General features: G+C 35.7%; 1 protein-coding gene across 3 annotated transcripts in view; it reads right to left on the bottom strand.

Annotated features, from left to right (window-relative positions):
- The window catches only part of LOC110447718 (sialate O-acetylesterase-like), a 53,967-nt gene extending 40,343 nt beyond the window's left edge, over positions 1-13,624 (bottom strand). Inside the window, exons 1-9 of one of the 3 annotated variants that reach the window (XM_021493592.1) lie at positions 13,462-13,624; positions 9,087-9,421; positions 8,407-8,554; positions 7,783-7,996; positions 7,167-7,276; positions 5,831-5,958; positions 3,679-3,836; positions 2,186-2,384; positions 7-1,770 (exon numbers count right to left, since the gene is read on the bottom strand). In XM_021493592.1, the coding sequence (XP_021349267.1) occupies positions 1,474-1,770; positions 2,186-2,384; positions 3,679-3,836; positions 5,831-5,958; positions 7,167-7,276; positions 7,783-7,996; positions 8,407-8,554; positions 9,087-9,421; positions 13,462-13,561 (1,689 nt within the window). In that variant the 5' untranslated portion in view covers positions 13,562-13,624 and the 3' untranslated portion in view covers positions 7-1,473. Of the gene's footprint in view, positions 1-6; positions 1,771-2,185; positions 2,385-3,678; positions 3,837-5,830; positions 5,959-7,166; positions 7,277-7,782; positions 7,997-8,406; positions 8,555-9,086; positions 9,422-13,461 lie in introns of those variants that run through there. The other 2 variants (XM_021493593.1, XM_021493594.1) reach the window with 2 other exon arrangements.
- Between the last annotated feature and the right edge of the window lie 3,188 nt (positions 13,625-16,812).

Genomic DNA, 16,812 nt, shown 5'->3' with positions numbered 1-16,812 from the left:
CCGCCCGCCCGCTCACGTGATAACATAATACGTCCCCGTCTTTGACGGGCGTATAAAAAGCAAACATTAACATGAGCAATAGAAATCACCTGTATGACATACTTTATTCACACCCACGGCTATAAATGTGAAGTAGGATAATTTTACACACATTAATTGACAGCTACCACTTACAGTTGGATCAGCATTTTGAAGATGCAAACTTGATGAACATTTTGAGTGATGTGATGCCATGGCAAACACAACGAAAACACCATTGAAAGATATGCAATCCATGCACGAGGTGAGGAAAAATGCATACAAGTCTATGCAACCTTATTGACATGCTTTTAACCCTTTCACCACTGTAGACCATAATGGACTCATCCAGATAAATGCATGGTAGAGTCTACTGAAGTTACATAGGGACGAAAGGGTTAAAGCCTATGGAAACATCATCACTTGGTACAGAAGCAAAATCTGCCAGAGATCATATGGGAGAGAAAACTAGTATAAAAAGGATCAAACATGTAACATCTGTAGCTGGTTTGCATGGTCAACATGCAACAAAAGTTTAGGCAAGAACCTGGTCCCTTTGCCTGCTGTGAATTATTCTTGTGACTGAATAAACATAAGATATGACACCAAGTATGTTCTTCCTTATATAAAACATATACACGTAAATGTTTAACAAATAGCAAAAATATATATATATATATGAAAAAAATATCTATGTGCAAACTATGGTGGCTGACTGAATTTGTAAAGATAACTGATGGCGTTTGAAATTGCAGTAAACATAGAACATTTAATATCAGTTATTAAAGAAAACCTGTTTTTGCTGTGACAATGAGAAAATATAAGATTCAAGCCATAAGGCAAAAAAGTTGAGATTTTAGATTTTACACCAACAGAATTTTCTGTTTAATAGGTGTTTAGTTAAATTAGTTTTCATAGCAAAGGAGAAAAGTTGATATTTAAAACTTGTTGAGTGCTGGGAAATTACAAAATTCTTTGAAACAACCCATGTAGAAAATGAGTTTTCTACTTTCAAATAATGTAATTAGAGATTAATTGCATAAAAAGAAGCACTGAGTTTCTCTTCTTAATATTTCAAACCAACAATTTTTGTATGTCTATAGGTCTATGCTTATTTCAGACCATCTGACACAATGACACAAAAAAACCAACCCTACAGCTTGACATATTAAACAATGGAATGGTTTAAGTAGTATAAAAATAGTTTTAAGAGTGTTTGATCATTACACTTACATAAATAACAATAAGAGTATCTATCGTGTTTACAGTGCCCTGAAAGCACTAAAGGGTAAGGAACATCATTGTAAATAGTGCAACTTCCATGTTTGCATATTTAAAAGATTGGTTGACTGAGTGCAAGAGTATAAAATAGATAAACAGATCTTAATTCTTGTACAACAAACCTGATCCTTCACCCGAAATAAATCGATGAGATTGCCCACGTTTACAGCTGAGTCAGCCCTCTAAGGGGTAAGGTATACTAGTATTTATAGAATAACTTCCATCCTTGTGAAAGTCAACAGATGTGAACTGGAAAGGTGAGGCAGGCAGAGAACTGAGGGAGGAATACAAACTACAGTCCTTGAATGCACATGGCGACACCCTCCAGGCATAACGGATTCCAGCAACGTCCTGAGGATTACATGCTGCTGTAGTTATCACTATGCTACTTATCGCTGTCCTAACAATGGATGCCTGTAGCCACCATGCATGAGTATTGCACATCCCTTTACCATCATAGGCACAGCATATCTGTAAGGAATGCAAAGTATTACTTCTTTATATAAATTCATTTACTTTACATCAAGTATGAAACAATTGTCCATTACATCACAATATCAAAGTGAACCACTAAAAAAGTGCTTTAGGTGTCTAAAACATTGTAAAATTGTCCTGATGAAGCCACAACTTTAGAAACGAAACTGGTCAGACAAATAAACTTTAAAACCCATTTATTGACTTATTGGTGACGCTTGAGTATGTTATGATTATATCCATTTTCTAGTATGAAAAAGTTGTTGCAACTTATATTAATCTCTCTTGTTGGCCCAGATGTTAGCATGAGAGGGGGGGGGGGGGGTTATGTGGGAGGAAACCAGAGCATTGTGTCTTGAAGAGTTTGGATACATAAAAAAGGGGGACGTACCCGCCAAACCTGTATACCTACCTCAAAGCCGACATTGTTCTTGAGTTGCAAGGCCTCTGAGCCGTTGTTGTAGATAATTTCTAGAGTGCTTGCTGCAGTGTCCACCTTGAAACTAGAAGGCAGTGGGGCCTGGTACACTATATCTTTGTGGTGGTAGGCCACAGCCAGACTGGCATTCACTAATCGTCTCGCTACATCCTGCTTATCCCGGGGATGGATGCTAACAGAAAAATAACAGTGTCGATAAATTATTTGCATTGAATTCTTGTTTACTACTATGATCTCTGTATTTACAATATTATATGAATCAAACATTTGACTAATTCGGGGTTTCTGCTTATTTTTGTCAACATTTCCTTTTTTAAAAGAAGTAAGTGTGAAAATGAATTTTTCAGTATCAATGAAGACTTTTCCATTAATGCAAACAATGAAATCAAACTTAAAAGATAAATGTATGAATTAAAGAATAATAATTCAAGAGTTAAATTTGTGCGTAGTTTGGGCAAGTTATAAAAAACTGTTTACTTAGTTTAGCAATGTCTCCAGTATACTTAATCAAAATAACCCTATATCATCCTATGGTCCATAGGTAATTATAAATCAACTTACAGTCCATATGTAATTATAAATTAAATTACGGTCCATATGTAATTATAAATTAACTTACGGTCCATATGTAATTATAAATCAACTTACGGTCCATATGTAATTATAAAATTAAGTTACGGTCCATATGTAATTATAAATTAAGTTACGGTCCATATGTAATTAAAAATTAATTTACAGTCCATATGTAATTATAAATCAACTTACGGTCCACATGTAATTATAAATTACGGTCCAAATGTAATTATAAATTAACTTACGGCCCATATGTAATTATAAATCATCTTATGGTCCATATGTAATTATAAAATCAACTTACGGCCCAAATGTAATTATAAATCAACTTACGGTCCATATGTAATTATAAATTAACTTACGGTCCATATATAATTATAGATTAACTTACAGTCCATATGTAATTATAAATTAACTTACGGCCCATATGTAATTATAAATCAACTTACGGTCCATATTTAATTATAAAATTAACTTACGGCCCACATGTAATTATAAATCAACTTACGGTCCATATGTAATTATGAATTAACATACGGTCCATATGTAATTATAGATTAACTTACGGTCCATATGTAATTATAAATTAACTTACAGTCCATATGTACTTATAAATTAACTTACGGCCCATATGTAATTATAAATCAACTTACAGTCCATATGTACTTATAAATTAACTTACGGCCCATATGTAATTATAAATCAACTTACGGTCCATATTTAATTATAAAATTAACTTACGGCCCACATGTAATTATAAATCAACTTACGGCCCATATGTAATTATAAATTAACTTACGGTCCATATGTAAATATAAATTAACTTACGGTCCATATGTAATTATAAATTAACTTACGGTCCGTATGTAATTATAAATTATAAATTAACTTACGGTCCATATGGAGACAGAAAATCAGGTAGATCCATTGCATTGGACATAAACACGTTCTCCATCTTCTTGTTTGGGACAAAACCAAAGTCTGCTGTTTGATGCCAACGGATGTCAGGAAAGCCATTAAAATCACTCATGTCTGGTTCGTTACCCCCTAGCTGCAAATCAAAAACATAAAAACACATTCTTGAGAGTGATAAGGAATAAAATTGAAATGTCAACATACCATGTCTAGTATATATGCTATTAATTTGTCATCCTATATATGCAAGAAATTACGCTCACTTTTACTCTCTGCACCCCTGGAATATGTCATGACAAAATTTGAAGGCTCAGTGTGTACCACCTTCTTGATGAGACATGAAGACTAGTTGGATCCTTTGATGTACATCAAAAGAATCTCTCGGTTGCATTAAAGTAAAAGTGGCTGGCTTTGAAGCCGGGTGTCGCTCCTCTGTAATCTTTGAAGGACAAGGGTTTTTTTAAACCCGAGACCAATTGAACTGCTAGCTGTGTGCCCTCCATTTTGCTATGACATATTGACAATTTGCATTTCCAAACTTTTACCTGGTTAGGATATTTAAGATAATCTACTGTCAGATTAAAAAATATCATGATGTTCTGACAGAGGGAGTCAGAATTTTATCTGGATGTATCATGAGCTATAGGCATTTGTCTCTTTATAATTAAAACTATACTGTACTTATTAATGAGCAATATTTATATCTTTTCTGATTGTTTTCAGTTCAAGGATTCTATTGCTTGGACTTTTGTACATATGACTCATAAAATAATCCAGGGAACTCTTTTGTCATGCAGAAAATCATTTTCTTTAACTGGACATACATTTTACAAGAAAGCTGAGTTGAATCTTAACCACATTTGTTACCTGCTCTGGGTATGTTAATTAATGCAAGCTATTTTATTTTCCTACTAACAAATTATATGGAGATCTATGGATATCGGTTGGAATGTAAAATTGCTTGAGTGATAACTAAGATTTCGGTAGAATTAGTATTTGACCTTAACTGTGGTGCCTTACATAAATTGGCATGCTTGTTAAGAAATGTGACAAAACTTTTGTGTGTTATTTCATAATTATCGGTCAGTTTGGTTTGGTTTGTTGGTGATTTAAGTCCTATTACAATGTAACAGCTATGGTCATTTAAGGACGTGCCAGGTTTTGGTGGTGGAGGGAAGCCGGAGTTCCCGGAGAAAAACCACCGACCTACAGCCAGTATCTGTCGGTCAGAAGGTAAAGTGGCTTGAGTGAAGACGGGGAATTTCTCATGGTAACAGTAAAGACATGAGCACTCTGAAACATATATATCTATTGAAGTTTTAATCAAATGTAATAATTTTCTACGTTTCAGAAAATACTGTGATGACAAATATATTTTAGATACATGTATATCAAAAGAGACCTTGACTTTGTACGTAGCACCCGAAATGCAAACAAACCAAGGTATGCTAATGTCTAAAAATTGCATGAAAATAAGTCATTCAATAAAGCAATAAAACATTTTTTTTCTCTAAATACATGTATAGCAACTATGACCTTGACCTTCAAATACAGAAGCTTTCACCTTGCTCAAGGTTCTATATATCACCCTTAATTACTCATAAGGAAGTTTCATGGAAAACCATTGGACAATTAAGTTGCTATAGAAATGATAAAGAATTTTTAATTCTGAAAGTGAGTAACATTGACCTTGATCTTGAGCTCAGCACCAAGAAATGAAAGCTTGCTCAAAGTATAATAACTGATGCCTCACACTTACATAAAGTTTCACCAATAAGAGAAAATCTTTTAGAAAATAAAGCTGTTTACCATGAACAATGACAAAATTTATGAAAAAAGCAACTGAAATTTTAGTCTAGATTGCAACAACATAAATGAACTCATTAGAGGTATACTCATGCGTAACATTTTTAAGGTGATGCCAACTGGCACAATTAAAACCAACAGGAAAGGTTGAGTCATTCTATTCATGGTACCTACCATTACAAAACCAAAAAGAAAGGATGGATCATTATATCCATGGTACCTACCATCACAAAACCAAAAGGAAAGGATGGATCATTACATCCATGGTACCTACCATCACAAAACCAAAAGGAAAGGATGGATCATTACATCCATGGTACCTACCATTACAAATCCAAAAGGAAAGGATGGATCGTTCTGTCCATGTGACGAGTGGAACTTGGCTCTCCAGTCACTGATCATGGACGGGAAGGTACAGTTGTAGGTTGAGGGATTACGGGCGTTATTCTCACCTGAAATCATGTTGGAAGGAGAAAATGTGATATGCTTATGAACAGATTGCATCAATTTATTAAACTATTAGCACTGACATTATTAGGATTCTATCAGTGGCTTAAAACAGATATTAAAATGGAATTAAGTAGAATTAAGTCATAGTATACAGAATCGCTTCGATACCTTTTAATATGAATAATAATAATTCTAATGGCAAATGCAGTAATTGCTGGAGATAAAATTCAGTGAGATTCTAAGAACCCTTAGATTGTTATTTTAAGGTCATTTTGAATAATCACAAAGTTTTGAGATCATACGAGTAAAATCATGAAGATCGTCAAATTGGCATTGAATACCTCAACATATCAATGACCCTTAATTGTGTATTAAGATAGTTTAAGTAGAGTTTAATGACATTTAAATGATTATTAAATTTTAGGTGGAGTAAATGATTAGTCATTTAATTGGCATAAATTTCTTCGATAAATTAAATGACCCTTAATCATGTCAAGGTTTAATGAATTTAATGGGCATTAAAAGGTGAAATTTACATTAAAATTGTTGGACATAAAATATTTAATGCAAAATTCAGTCAAATTTAATTATCATCAAATGCTGGCAAAATTGATTTTTAATGCAGTTGAAAATTCCTGGAAACTGCTGTTAAATTTCAAGCCCATCAATTTAAAGGGAATTTCATGGACTTTTATCATGCCCACATTTTAATGCTTAATTTAATGTCCAATTTAATGCATTTTTTATGAAACTTTAATGCGAAATTGATGAAAACATTTAATGAATTTGTCATCTATTTTAATGACCATGCATTCAGTAGTGTAAATTGGATAAAGGATTTGTTCCAGTTTACTCAGCTGTAAATAAGTACATGGTTGGGCAGTTCTAGAATTGTTGAATGCTAGCTGTTAGCGCCGAAATGGCAGCTCTGGCTGTATGCTCCCCAGGGAGTTGAGAAAGATATTGGCTGGTTGCAAAGGCCCTATAACCACGGATAATAATTTATGAACCACTTTGAGACGACCTACGAAATAGGTTGTGATAAAGCAATATATAAGAACCTCAAATTATTATTATTATTATTATTAGTTGACAACCCATGCATAGATTATTGTAATAGGTCCACTCAATGTGTAATACCATATATACAAGTAGCTACAGATATGTCATGTTGATGGGTAATGGGTTGTAACGTAGTATATCTACACACCTTGGTACCAGATGGCTCCATATATGGTCATGTTGAGGAGAGGGTTAATCATTGCATTCCACAAAATAGTAGCATTCTGAGGCCCACCGTAATTTCCAAATGAAGACATCCTAGAAGAAATTTCAAGTTTGTATGAAATGTTGGTTAAACAATGAAAAATGAGTGTAAAAATTAATATTGTAATTATTCTGTAATAATGAAAATGTTTCAAAAAAATCAAATATAAAAAAAATAATACTGTATACATATAAAAAAAAATCAAAAAAAAAATCAAGTTCTATAATGTTTATTTCTGTTGCAGCAGTTTCACACAGAAATTGGTTTCAAGGCAACTTATCACAAATACATTATCAAAAACAATGAAAGTGAAATTTGTTTAAAATGTATAGATGTAAAAACCATACAATATGATTATATTAGCATGGTTTTTAATATTAAATAAATAGAAACAATACTGTAGAATATATAGTTTGTTGTAGAATAGTCCAACAGGAAGTTAAACGAAATTAATAAAAATATTCAGATAAATCACCAGCAAGCACATCATATACACATAGTTCAACAAAAGATTAAATGTATAAGATATACCTCCCTTCCAACTCTATCTCTGCTTTACCTGCTGTAAGAGGGTTCCCCTCCATTTGATGCAACTGGTCCATTGTCCAGTCCACACTTTGCAAGAGCATCCGGAGATGACCAGGCCTCCACAGGTGTGCCTCCCCAGCAAGTGTTGACAAGGCCGACAGGATAGCCCAGCTTCTGGTACAGGTATTTACCATACAGCCAGCACACGGCGGAGAAGTATTTCCAGGCCCCTGATCCAATGGCACCTGTAGTTAAAAAAAAAAAATGAAAAAAATGAAAATGTCGGCGCATTACATGGGTATATATGTAATTTATTCAGTATTTACATTTTTTTTTTAGTGGACAGGATGTGTCAAGTCAACTTCTTATAAAGAGGGGCAGGGGAAGGAGTAGCTAGAATTCTCTGGAAGGGTATCAAACAGCTACAGGATTTTTCCTAAATATAAATTCATAGTGTTAAAATTTAATTGTAACCTCAAAACAAAATATTTGAGCTATATGTTATTACAAATGTGCCACAGTATGCCAAATTGATGGACCAGGACAAATGTGTTACTGGCACTAGATCTAGAAATATAAAAAGTTTGGTTTCACTTAGATATTTCACTTTTCCTTTCATTTTTTTTTCATAAATACATATGTGAGTTTAACTTACTGCTAGAGGCGACTGACCAAGGCTCCTTGATGCTGTTCGCTGCGTCAAAGTCAGACAGGGGTTTGTTAGATGATATCTGATTGGCTGTAAACACTCTGATGTTGGGGAAGTTGTCAGCATCCTTTATCTCTGCTGAGGCATTGTAACCCTGAAAGAGCATATATACACAGATAATTAGACACAAGTCAGATTCTGAAATGTAGTGTCTGTACGTGTTATAATATTTCTTTGCATTTAGGAAATGTGATTTCTCTTCATTTTGAAGCTGTGAAAAATACAATGAAACGTAACCTTCCTTGAAAATATAAAAATAATACAAAAAAAAAAGAAGATATTTAATAGATACCAAACCTGGTCATCTAAAATGTCCATGGCAAGGCTTAAAGTATTTGGATACATTAATGAATCATAGTACCTATATGTGCAAGTCTGTTATTAGTGAATTGCAAAAAGTTTTAGACTCGTCCTAAAGGGGTGAAAGTGATATATTCAAGTGACTAAATCTTTTCCAATGATTATGAATGTCAGGGTAAATACAGTTTGTTCCACTTGTAATTTCCTCCATCTGATGCTATCCTGAAATAAATCAAATGCATGAAGACAAAAAAAATTGGAACAAATTTTAATGCAGGTTTTCTTTCATTTCTTTGTAAGATCAAATCACTGTAAGTTGCTTTTACCTGACTGACTGAAAACTGCATATTTGACTGCCCAGAGCAGAGCCAAACATCCCCAAACAGGACATCTGTAAGAGTAATCTCCCCTGCTGACCCCCGAGCTGTGATGGTATAAGGCCCTGGCCCTTCAATAGGGTCAAGAATCGCTCTCCACATTCCCCTTGTATCCACGAAAGCTTGGATAGTCTGTTTGTCCACAGAAACATCTATGAAGACATTTGTATATGGGTTGTAGCCCCATATGACAGCGTGCTTGGGGGCTTTCTGAAGAACCATGTGATCCCCATAGTAGGCAGCAAAGGAAAAGTGCTTGGGCAGCTCCAATGGTGGCGACTCATCTAAAATTCAGTGGGAACAGTCTTTGTTTGTATTACTAATGATTTCTGTCAGATATTTGTGGTTATAGGAAACACTTAACAGATAAAAGGTTTCCTTCGAAATCCAATCAAATACAAAACTATTACATTCTAACTAAAACAAGAGATCCCAGAGGGATCTTGGTGCCCACCATTGTACCATCTTTATTAGTTCTATGTCAATTCGATCTTTTCTCTTCTTTTCTCTTTTCTGTTTGATTTGTTTGCCTGACAGACATCTTGTTCCTCTGATCAGTCTTAAAACAAGCATGTACCACTAAGGACTAAGGGGAACTATACATATCAAATTTGCGAAAGATGCCTCCAGTACTCTCTGAGAAACAGTGCCAACAAACTTTAACCTTCAAATTTAAGATGGCTGCCTGCTGCCATCTTGTTTGTGAACAGTCCGAAAATTTGATCTGCATAACTAAAGACAATGAGAAACCTTCATGTGAAATTTAGGAAGGATCCCTCTGGCACTTTTTAGAAATAATGCTAGCAAGCTTTTATAAGTCACAAATTCATGATGGCTGCCTGGTGGCCATCTTGATTTCGGATCAGTCCCAAAATTCAATATGCATAGCTATAGGGAAATCCTCAGTTTCCAGGGGCTACGCTCACTTTCGCTCTCTGCACCTCTGGAATATGTCATAGCAAAATTGAAGGCTCAGTGTGCAGCACTTTGAAGATGAGACAAGAAGACTAGTTTGATCCTTTGATGTACATCAAAAGAATTTCGTGGTCACGAAATGGTAATAATTGACCGGCTTTGAAGTCGGGTGTCTCTCCTTTGTTATACAGGTATCAGTCCAGCGATTGGTCAGTTTTTTTTACCTGAGACCAATAAAACAGCTTTCTTCGTGCCTTCAATTTTGCTATGACATATTCCAGGGGTGCAGAGAACGAAAGTGATTTTGTAAAAATCAGTAATTTTTACGATTGACTGCGGCCTACAAGTTTACCCCCTTGAAATATGCATTATTGTTGATTTCTTAATTATCAGATGATTTAAAAAATTTGTAAATGTCACATTTAGAAAATAATGTTTGAAATTATAGCATAATTTAAAAAAAAAACAAAAAAAAACATCGCGTTAATGAGATAGATGTTTTAATACTGAATTTTTTAATACAAAATACGTGTTGTTTTTTCTTATGTCTCTCCTCTCAAATATTTGCAAATTATTATTAACATTTACATGAAATTAATTCAAATAATTAATTAATTAACAAGCTGATAACCATAAAAACTGTAATCAAAGCAGTAAGAGGGGTGGGGCTTGCAGATTTGTTGTTTTAATTGAGTACCTCAGAGAATCTCCGAGTACCTCCGAGTATCTCAATTACCGTACTGGCCGGAAGTGGATTAGCCAATCAGTGATTTGCTTTAGCTTTAAATTGATTAGTAACAGTAACTGTCAGTGTTCGACTTCGCCAGGAATCGTTACAGTGCCACGGTTGTCGTGGTTGGCAGCATCGCATCTGTACTCCTGGTAAGTGATTTAATAATAGGTTAGTATGGTTTCATTTAATACTTAAGTCGGTACGTATGGATGCAGTCAAAGAACGGACCTTAAGTATCTCACGAAATCATATTTATGATATCATATGGGCACATCTTGTCGGCGCTCATATACTATTGGATAAAACTATATTGTGTACGTACATGTAAATATAGGCCGAAGTATGGTTAGAATACTAGAAAAAAAATTGTTCATGCAAATTATCTCCTTTAATTTAACCAAAAAATGTCTGGTATATCATGCCAGCGTCCAAAATGTATATGCAACATATATGTAATATCCTCGGGTTACCGGTTTCTGCGCACTTAAGAAACATCCGCGATTTCGTACTCATATCGGCAGAAAACTGTTGAAATTACAGATGACTGTCATAAACATGTATACAATCTACTAATGGAAACAAAAAACTAGCAACATAAAACTGTATTTTAAACAAGAGGCCCAGAGGGCCTGTATCGGCGTATTGCTCACCTGTTTCTTTTGTTACATGCAACTGACATAACTTAAGACCAAATTTGGTAACTAGAACACAAGACATTTTAACATCTCTTAAACGGTTCTGAAGATATTGTTGTTTGAAACTTAAATTTTTAATTTTAAAGCTTTTAACCCATATTGACCTTTGAATCCCGATTTGCACTAAAAGTTGACCTTTGACCTTATTACTGTAATGAAGAAAACAATTAACACAGCTGGTCTACATAACATACCTAAGTATCATGACTAGTCCAAATGGTTCTTAGGATATTGTTGTTTGAAGTTTTTAACATATTTGACCCCTGTGACCTTGAAAGTAGGTCAAGGTAATTTTAATGAGGAAATTTTTAGCACTACATCCCAGGTACCTACTGGCCAAATATCATGACCCTGGGCCTTATGGAACTTGAGAAGAAGATTGTTAAAGCTTTTAACCATAGTTGACATTTGACCCCCGACTAGCATATAAAGTTGTCCTTTGACCTCATTACTGTAATTGAGAAAAATATTTGCACTGCTGGTCTACATAACATACCCAAGTATCATGACTCTAGTTCAAATGGTTCTTAGGATATTGTTGTTTGAAATTTTTAACATATTTGACCGAGGATATGAGGAAACTTTATAGCACTCCATCCCAGGTACCTACTGACCAAATATCATGACCCTAGGTTCTACAGTTCTTCAGAAGAAGTCGTTCAAAAGAAAAAGTTGACGGACGGGTCAGGTGAGCTAAAAAATCAGAACAAACAATTTTTAACAAATTTCTCCCATCGGAAGTAGCCGTCATATGGTTCCGTGCAACTATTTTGATTTATTGTTCAAAGAAAGATAACTCAAGAACACTAAAAAGAAATTCTCTTCAACAAAAGCTTCCTTTGTAATAAAAAATATATCTTTGATAGTCAAATTAATTATCAAAACTTTTTTTTTTTATTTCACATTTTTAATTGATTTTTCAAGATGTCAAATTGAACGAATTCATGTAATTTTATCAATTCATTTAATATATTTATTTAGTTATAATATAGAATCTGTTATTATTTTTTTTCTGTAGTTTTATATCGGTTTTGGTTGATGGTAAGTTATTTCTCATTTTGTTCTGTTTAAAATTGGTGAATATTGGAAGTTCATTGCAAGAATGTCTCCTTGGCTCTTCGGAAGTGGAAAAAAATCGCTGAGGAGATGTTACGTGGCCTCATTTGCATACAACATTTTTGTACGTTTGCCAGACTACAAAAAAGACTGGTTCATGAATGAAATATATCATCGTTTTTTCAGGTATGGGTACATTTTGAGCAAGATAAAAAGTGCATTAAGCAAATCTGCAATTTTATTCATATTTTGTTAATCGGTGATTATTTCTTATGTTTTCCGGACAAACTTACGGTAATTTTTGTGTCATTTTCCAGACGATGGTCAAACGTCTAAAATATCCTTATGTTGTGTCCAGCACGTCACATAGTTACGAGATATAGCTTGATAAAACGGCTGCGCGGAAATATATAATGCGCGGAAACTGATGACTAGACGATATTTGTGTTATATAAACATTGCTTCTGTAACAGGAAAGAAAACTTAGTGCTTCCACTGGGGATCGAACCCAGGTTCTAACTCCCTGTCAACTCCCTGTCACAACAGGGAGGGCCACGGACACCATTTGTAACAGGAAAGAGAATAGTGTGGTTCCACCGGGGATCGAACCCTAGATCTCCAGGTTCCTAGTCGGACGCTCTACCACTGAACTAAAGGGAAATTCCCCCTAGCTCGAAGCTAGAAGGCGACCTTAATCCTATGTACAATTGAACCCTGCCACACTTCAATTCACAATATATATGTAGGGCCGAGGTGTCTAGGTCGAGAAAGTGCCGGGCCGAAGTGTCTTATGACGAGAATAAATCGGGGCCGGGAACGGCGTACAATATTTACCTACCATAGATATTCATAGATCTTCATCTTCATCTGATTGACTTCCTCCGTCGATACCGACGATTACGGAAGAAAGAATAGATAGACTTACCAATGGCGATATATGGCATGTTCATTTCCATGACATCTTGCCTATTTGCATCGGCAATGCAAAGAAAAAACAAAGCGAAGAGTAGGCCTAAGTGCATCATACCAGCAGCTTCTATTCCCGGTCACGAGTCGATCGTTTCGTTTTATTTACCTGCCAAAATAAGCATTTCAGCGACTTGGATTTTCCGGCCTTGGTCCGCTTTCATTATCGCTATCAAAACGATTGAATCAGTTAATAATTGGCAAGAGTTGTTTAAATAATAATGTCAGATCTAGTTATCTGATGCTGTTTTCAGGGCGAGCCTTGAAACGCCTGCATAACACTTTTCCATGTCTTCTAGGATTTATACCCAAAAATGTTACATTTTAAAACAGACGAATCGGTTGTGCCGCATAAACGAACAGGCCATTGTTTTTTTCTAACGCACCTTGCAGATTGTAAACAGAACGGATCCCCGAAAGAAACAAATGAAAATGTGGCAAGAAATGTTAATTTTGCTGAACTTATATTTGGTACCATTAACATTTTGTATATCATTAGGGAATATACCAGAGAATGTTGTGGACATGACTATATGACTGCCGATAAAATCGTCAATAACTGGTTATGACAGATATATTATGTGTCGGTGAGTACTTTACGTGAAGACGAAAAATGCTGAAGAAGCATTAGATATTGAAACTCTAGCCCTAGTGCCATAGCTTTCCGCGCGTTATATATTTCCGCGCCGTCATTTCACCAAGATGTATTACGTGACTTGGTGACCTATTTGACACTACACGAGATCTAGATATCTAAGACGTTTGTACATTGTGACTGTCTGTAAACTGGCAAAATATTTTCTGAAATTCGCCCGGAAAACAGGACTTTTAATTCTGCTCAAAATTTAAATGAACCAATATATGTAACCTGAAAAACTAGGTCATATTTCATTACTGACTCAGTCTTTTTCGAAGTCTTTCTAACGTACGAGAGAATCGTGTAGTTGGTTGCATTTGGTTAATGGGTTTATCGATCGCCTACCCGTACAATAAGTTGGTATGTGACAATCTAGTGCTTTTATAACAAATACCCATGTGGTGTTAGCAAAGAAAACTGTGAGGGGGGAAGGACTGTAGGATGTGACATTTGTGACAAATGGTTTGATTATAAATGTGAAAATTCAGATTTCTACGGAAGTCTCCACTTTCCTACATTTGTTTGAAATGCTTTTGTAACAAGGATAAATCTTACAATGTCCGTGCAGCTCTAGATAGATTAGGCAAGGCTGCTGCTGCTGGACACTTAGTCGAAACGAAGGCTCTTGAGCAATTTTTCATGAGGTCGCAAGACAAGTTTAAGATAGCAAGCAAATGCAACTTCAATGAGACTATGCTGGTAGATCAGTCAGCCTCTAAGTTGCTAGGGGACAGTTCAAATATAACTCCTGTTGTAGTTTGAGGGGATGGAAACTGTTTGTTCAATTCTTTTTCAATGGCCATTCAGGGAAACGAGCTTTTAGCAACTGAAATCCGGGTAAGAACTTGTATCGAGATTGTTCAAAATGAAAAAGTTTACCAGAATGATCATCTGCATGATAGGCTTAGTATTGTTAGTCCTTTGCTTAATGAAGCTGTAAGAGACAGTGCAAGAAATAGGCCGTATTGTTCAGCATGGACCATGCATGCAGCTGCAACAGCAACAGGTAGGTCAATCGTGTTTCAATGTTTGCGGAGCAAAACATATTCCAGAAAATGAATTATTCCCAGTATTCAGACACGCGCCAAAGGTTTCTGGACTCCGAATCATTTCGTACCACTAATGAAACGTGATGCCAACTCAGTTATGGATATTGATAGTGAATTAGACTCCCCCCTCTACCCTCACCGTCCTAATGTGTGAAGGTGGAACCGAGCTCTCCCACCATGGACGACATGTCCCCTATTGCATGTAGTACTCCCACTCAGGACGAAACGTCTCCTGGTGACATGATAGGCAAGTTAGATGACAGTGCTTTGCTGGACATTCCCACAGTAATATTGCACAGACACTAAAGATAAAAGTCTCTTGAAGACATGATGGGCAAGTTAGATGACAGTTCTTTGCTGGACATCCCACAGCAAGATAGCACAGACACTAAAGATAAAACGTTTCTTGGCGACATGATAGGCAAGTAAGATGACAGTTCTTTGCTGGACATTCCCACAGTAGATAGCACAGACACTAAAGATAAAACGTTTCTTGGTGACATGATAGGCAAGTAAGATGACAGTTCTTTGCTGGACATTCCCACAGTAGATAGCACAGACACTAAAGATAAAACGTTTCTTGGCGACATGATAGGCAAGTAAGATGACAGTTCTTTGCTGGACATTCCCACAGTAGATAGCACAGACACTAAAGATAAAACGTTTCTTGGCGACATGATAGGCAAGTAAGATGACAGTTCTTTGCTGGACATTCCCACAGTAGATAGCACAGACACTAAAGATAAAACGTTTCTTGGCGACATGATAGGCAAGTAAGATGACAGTTCTTTGCTGGACATTCCCACAGTAGATAGCACAGACACTAAAGATAAAACGTTTCTTGGCGACATGATAGGCAAGTAAGATGACAGTTCTTTGCTGGACATTCCCACAGTAGATAGCACAGACACTAAAGATAAAACGTTTCTTGGCGACATGATAGGCAAGTTAGATGACAGTTCTTTGCTGGACATTCCCACAGTAGATACCACAGACACTAAAGATAAAACGTCTCTTGGTGACATGATAGGCAAGTTAGATGACAGTTCTTTGCTGGACATTCCCACAGTAAGATAGCACAGACACTAAAGATCAAACGTCTCTTGGTGACATGATAGGCAAGTTAGATGACAGTTCTTTGCTGGACATTCCCACAGTAGATAGCACAGATACTAAAGACGATGACAAGAGTGGTAAGTTAGATGACGGTACTTTCCTGGATACTCCCACAGTTGTAAATATACTGCTGACATCAACAGATTATTTAGATAGTGTGCCTATGGGAACAAAGACTAATATCTATTTTTTATTGAACAGCAAAACAAACAGACGGACAAAACACATGACAACAGTATTTTCGGACGACTGCGGGGTGTGGGCTTCAAATTCAGGAAGTTCTCCCAAAGCGACTTACCTTATAACCAACAACGGACATGACCTTAAGAAAATCTGTACAAAAACGATTAACGGATAGAGGTCGTACTGCAAAGAGACAATAGTACAGAAAAAAGGGAGTATATTCCACTTAATCCACAGCCTGTACCTAACGACTTAATCGAAGTGGAGCGACAATACAGGACACTAAAATCTGACAGTACGTGCAAAAAACGCGTGACTTGGTTAA

The sequence above is a fragment of the Mizuhopecten yessoensis genome, unplaced genomic scaffold (assembly GCF_002113885.1).
Source record: "Mizuhopecten yessoensis strain PY_sf001 unplaced genomic scaffold, ASM211388v2 scaffold3575, whole genome shotgun sequence".
In the NCBI taxonomy this organism is placed as follows: domain Eukaryota; kingdom Metazoa; phylum Mollusca; class Bivalvia; order Pectinida; family Pectinidae; genus Mizuhopecten; species Mizuhopecten yessoensis.
This window is presented reverse-complemented; position numbering and strand designations above follow the sequence as displayed.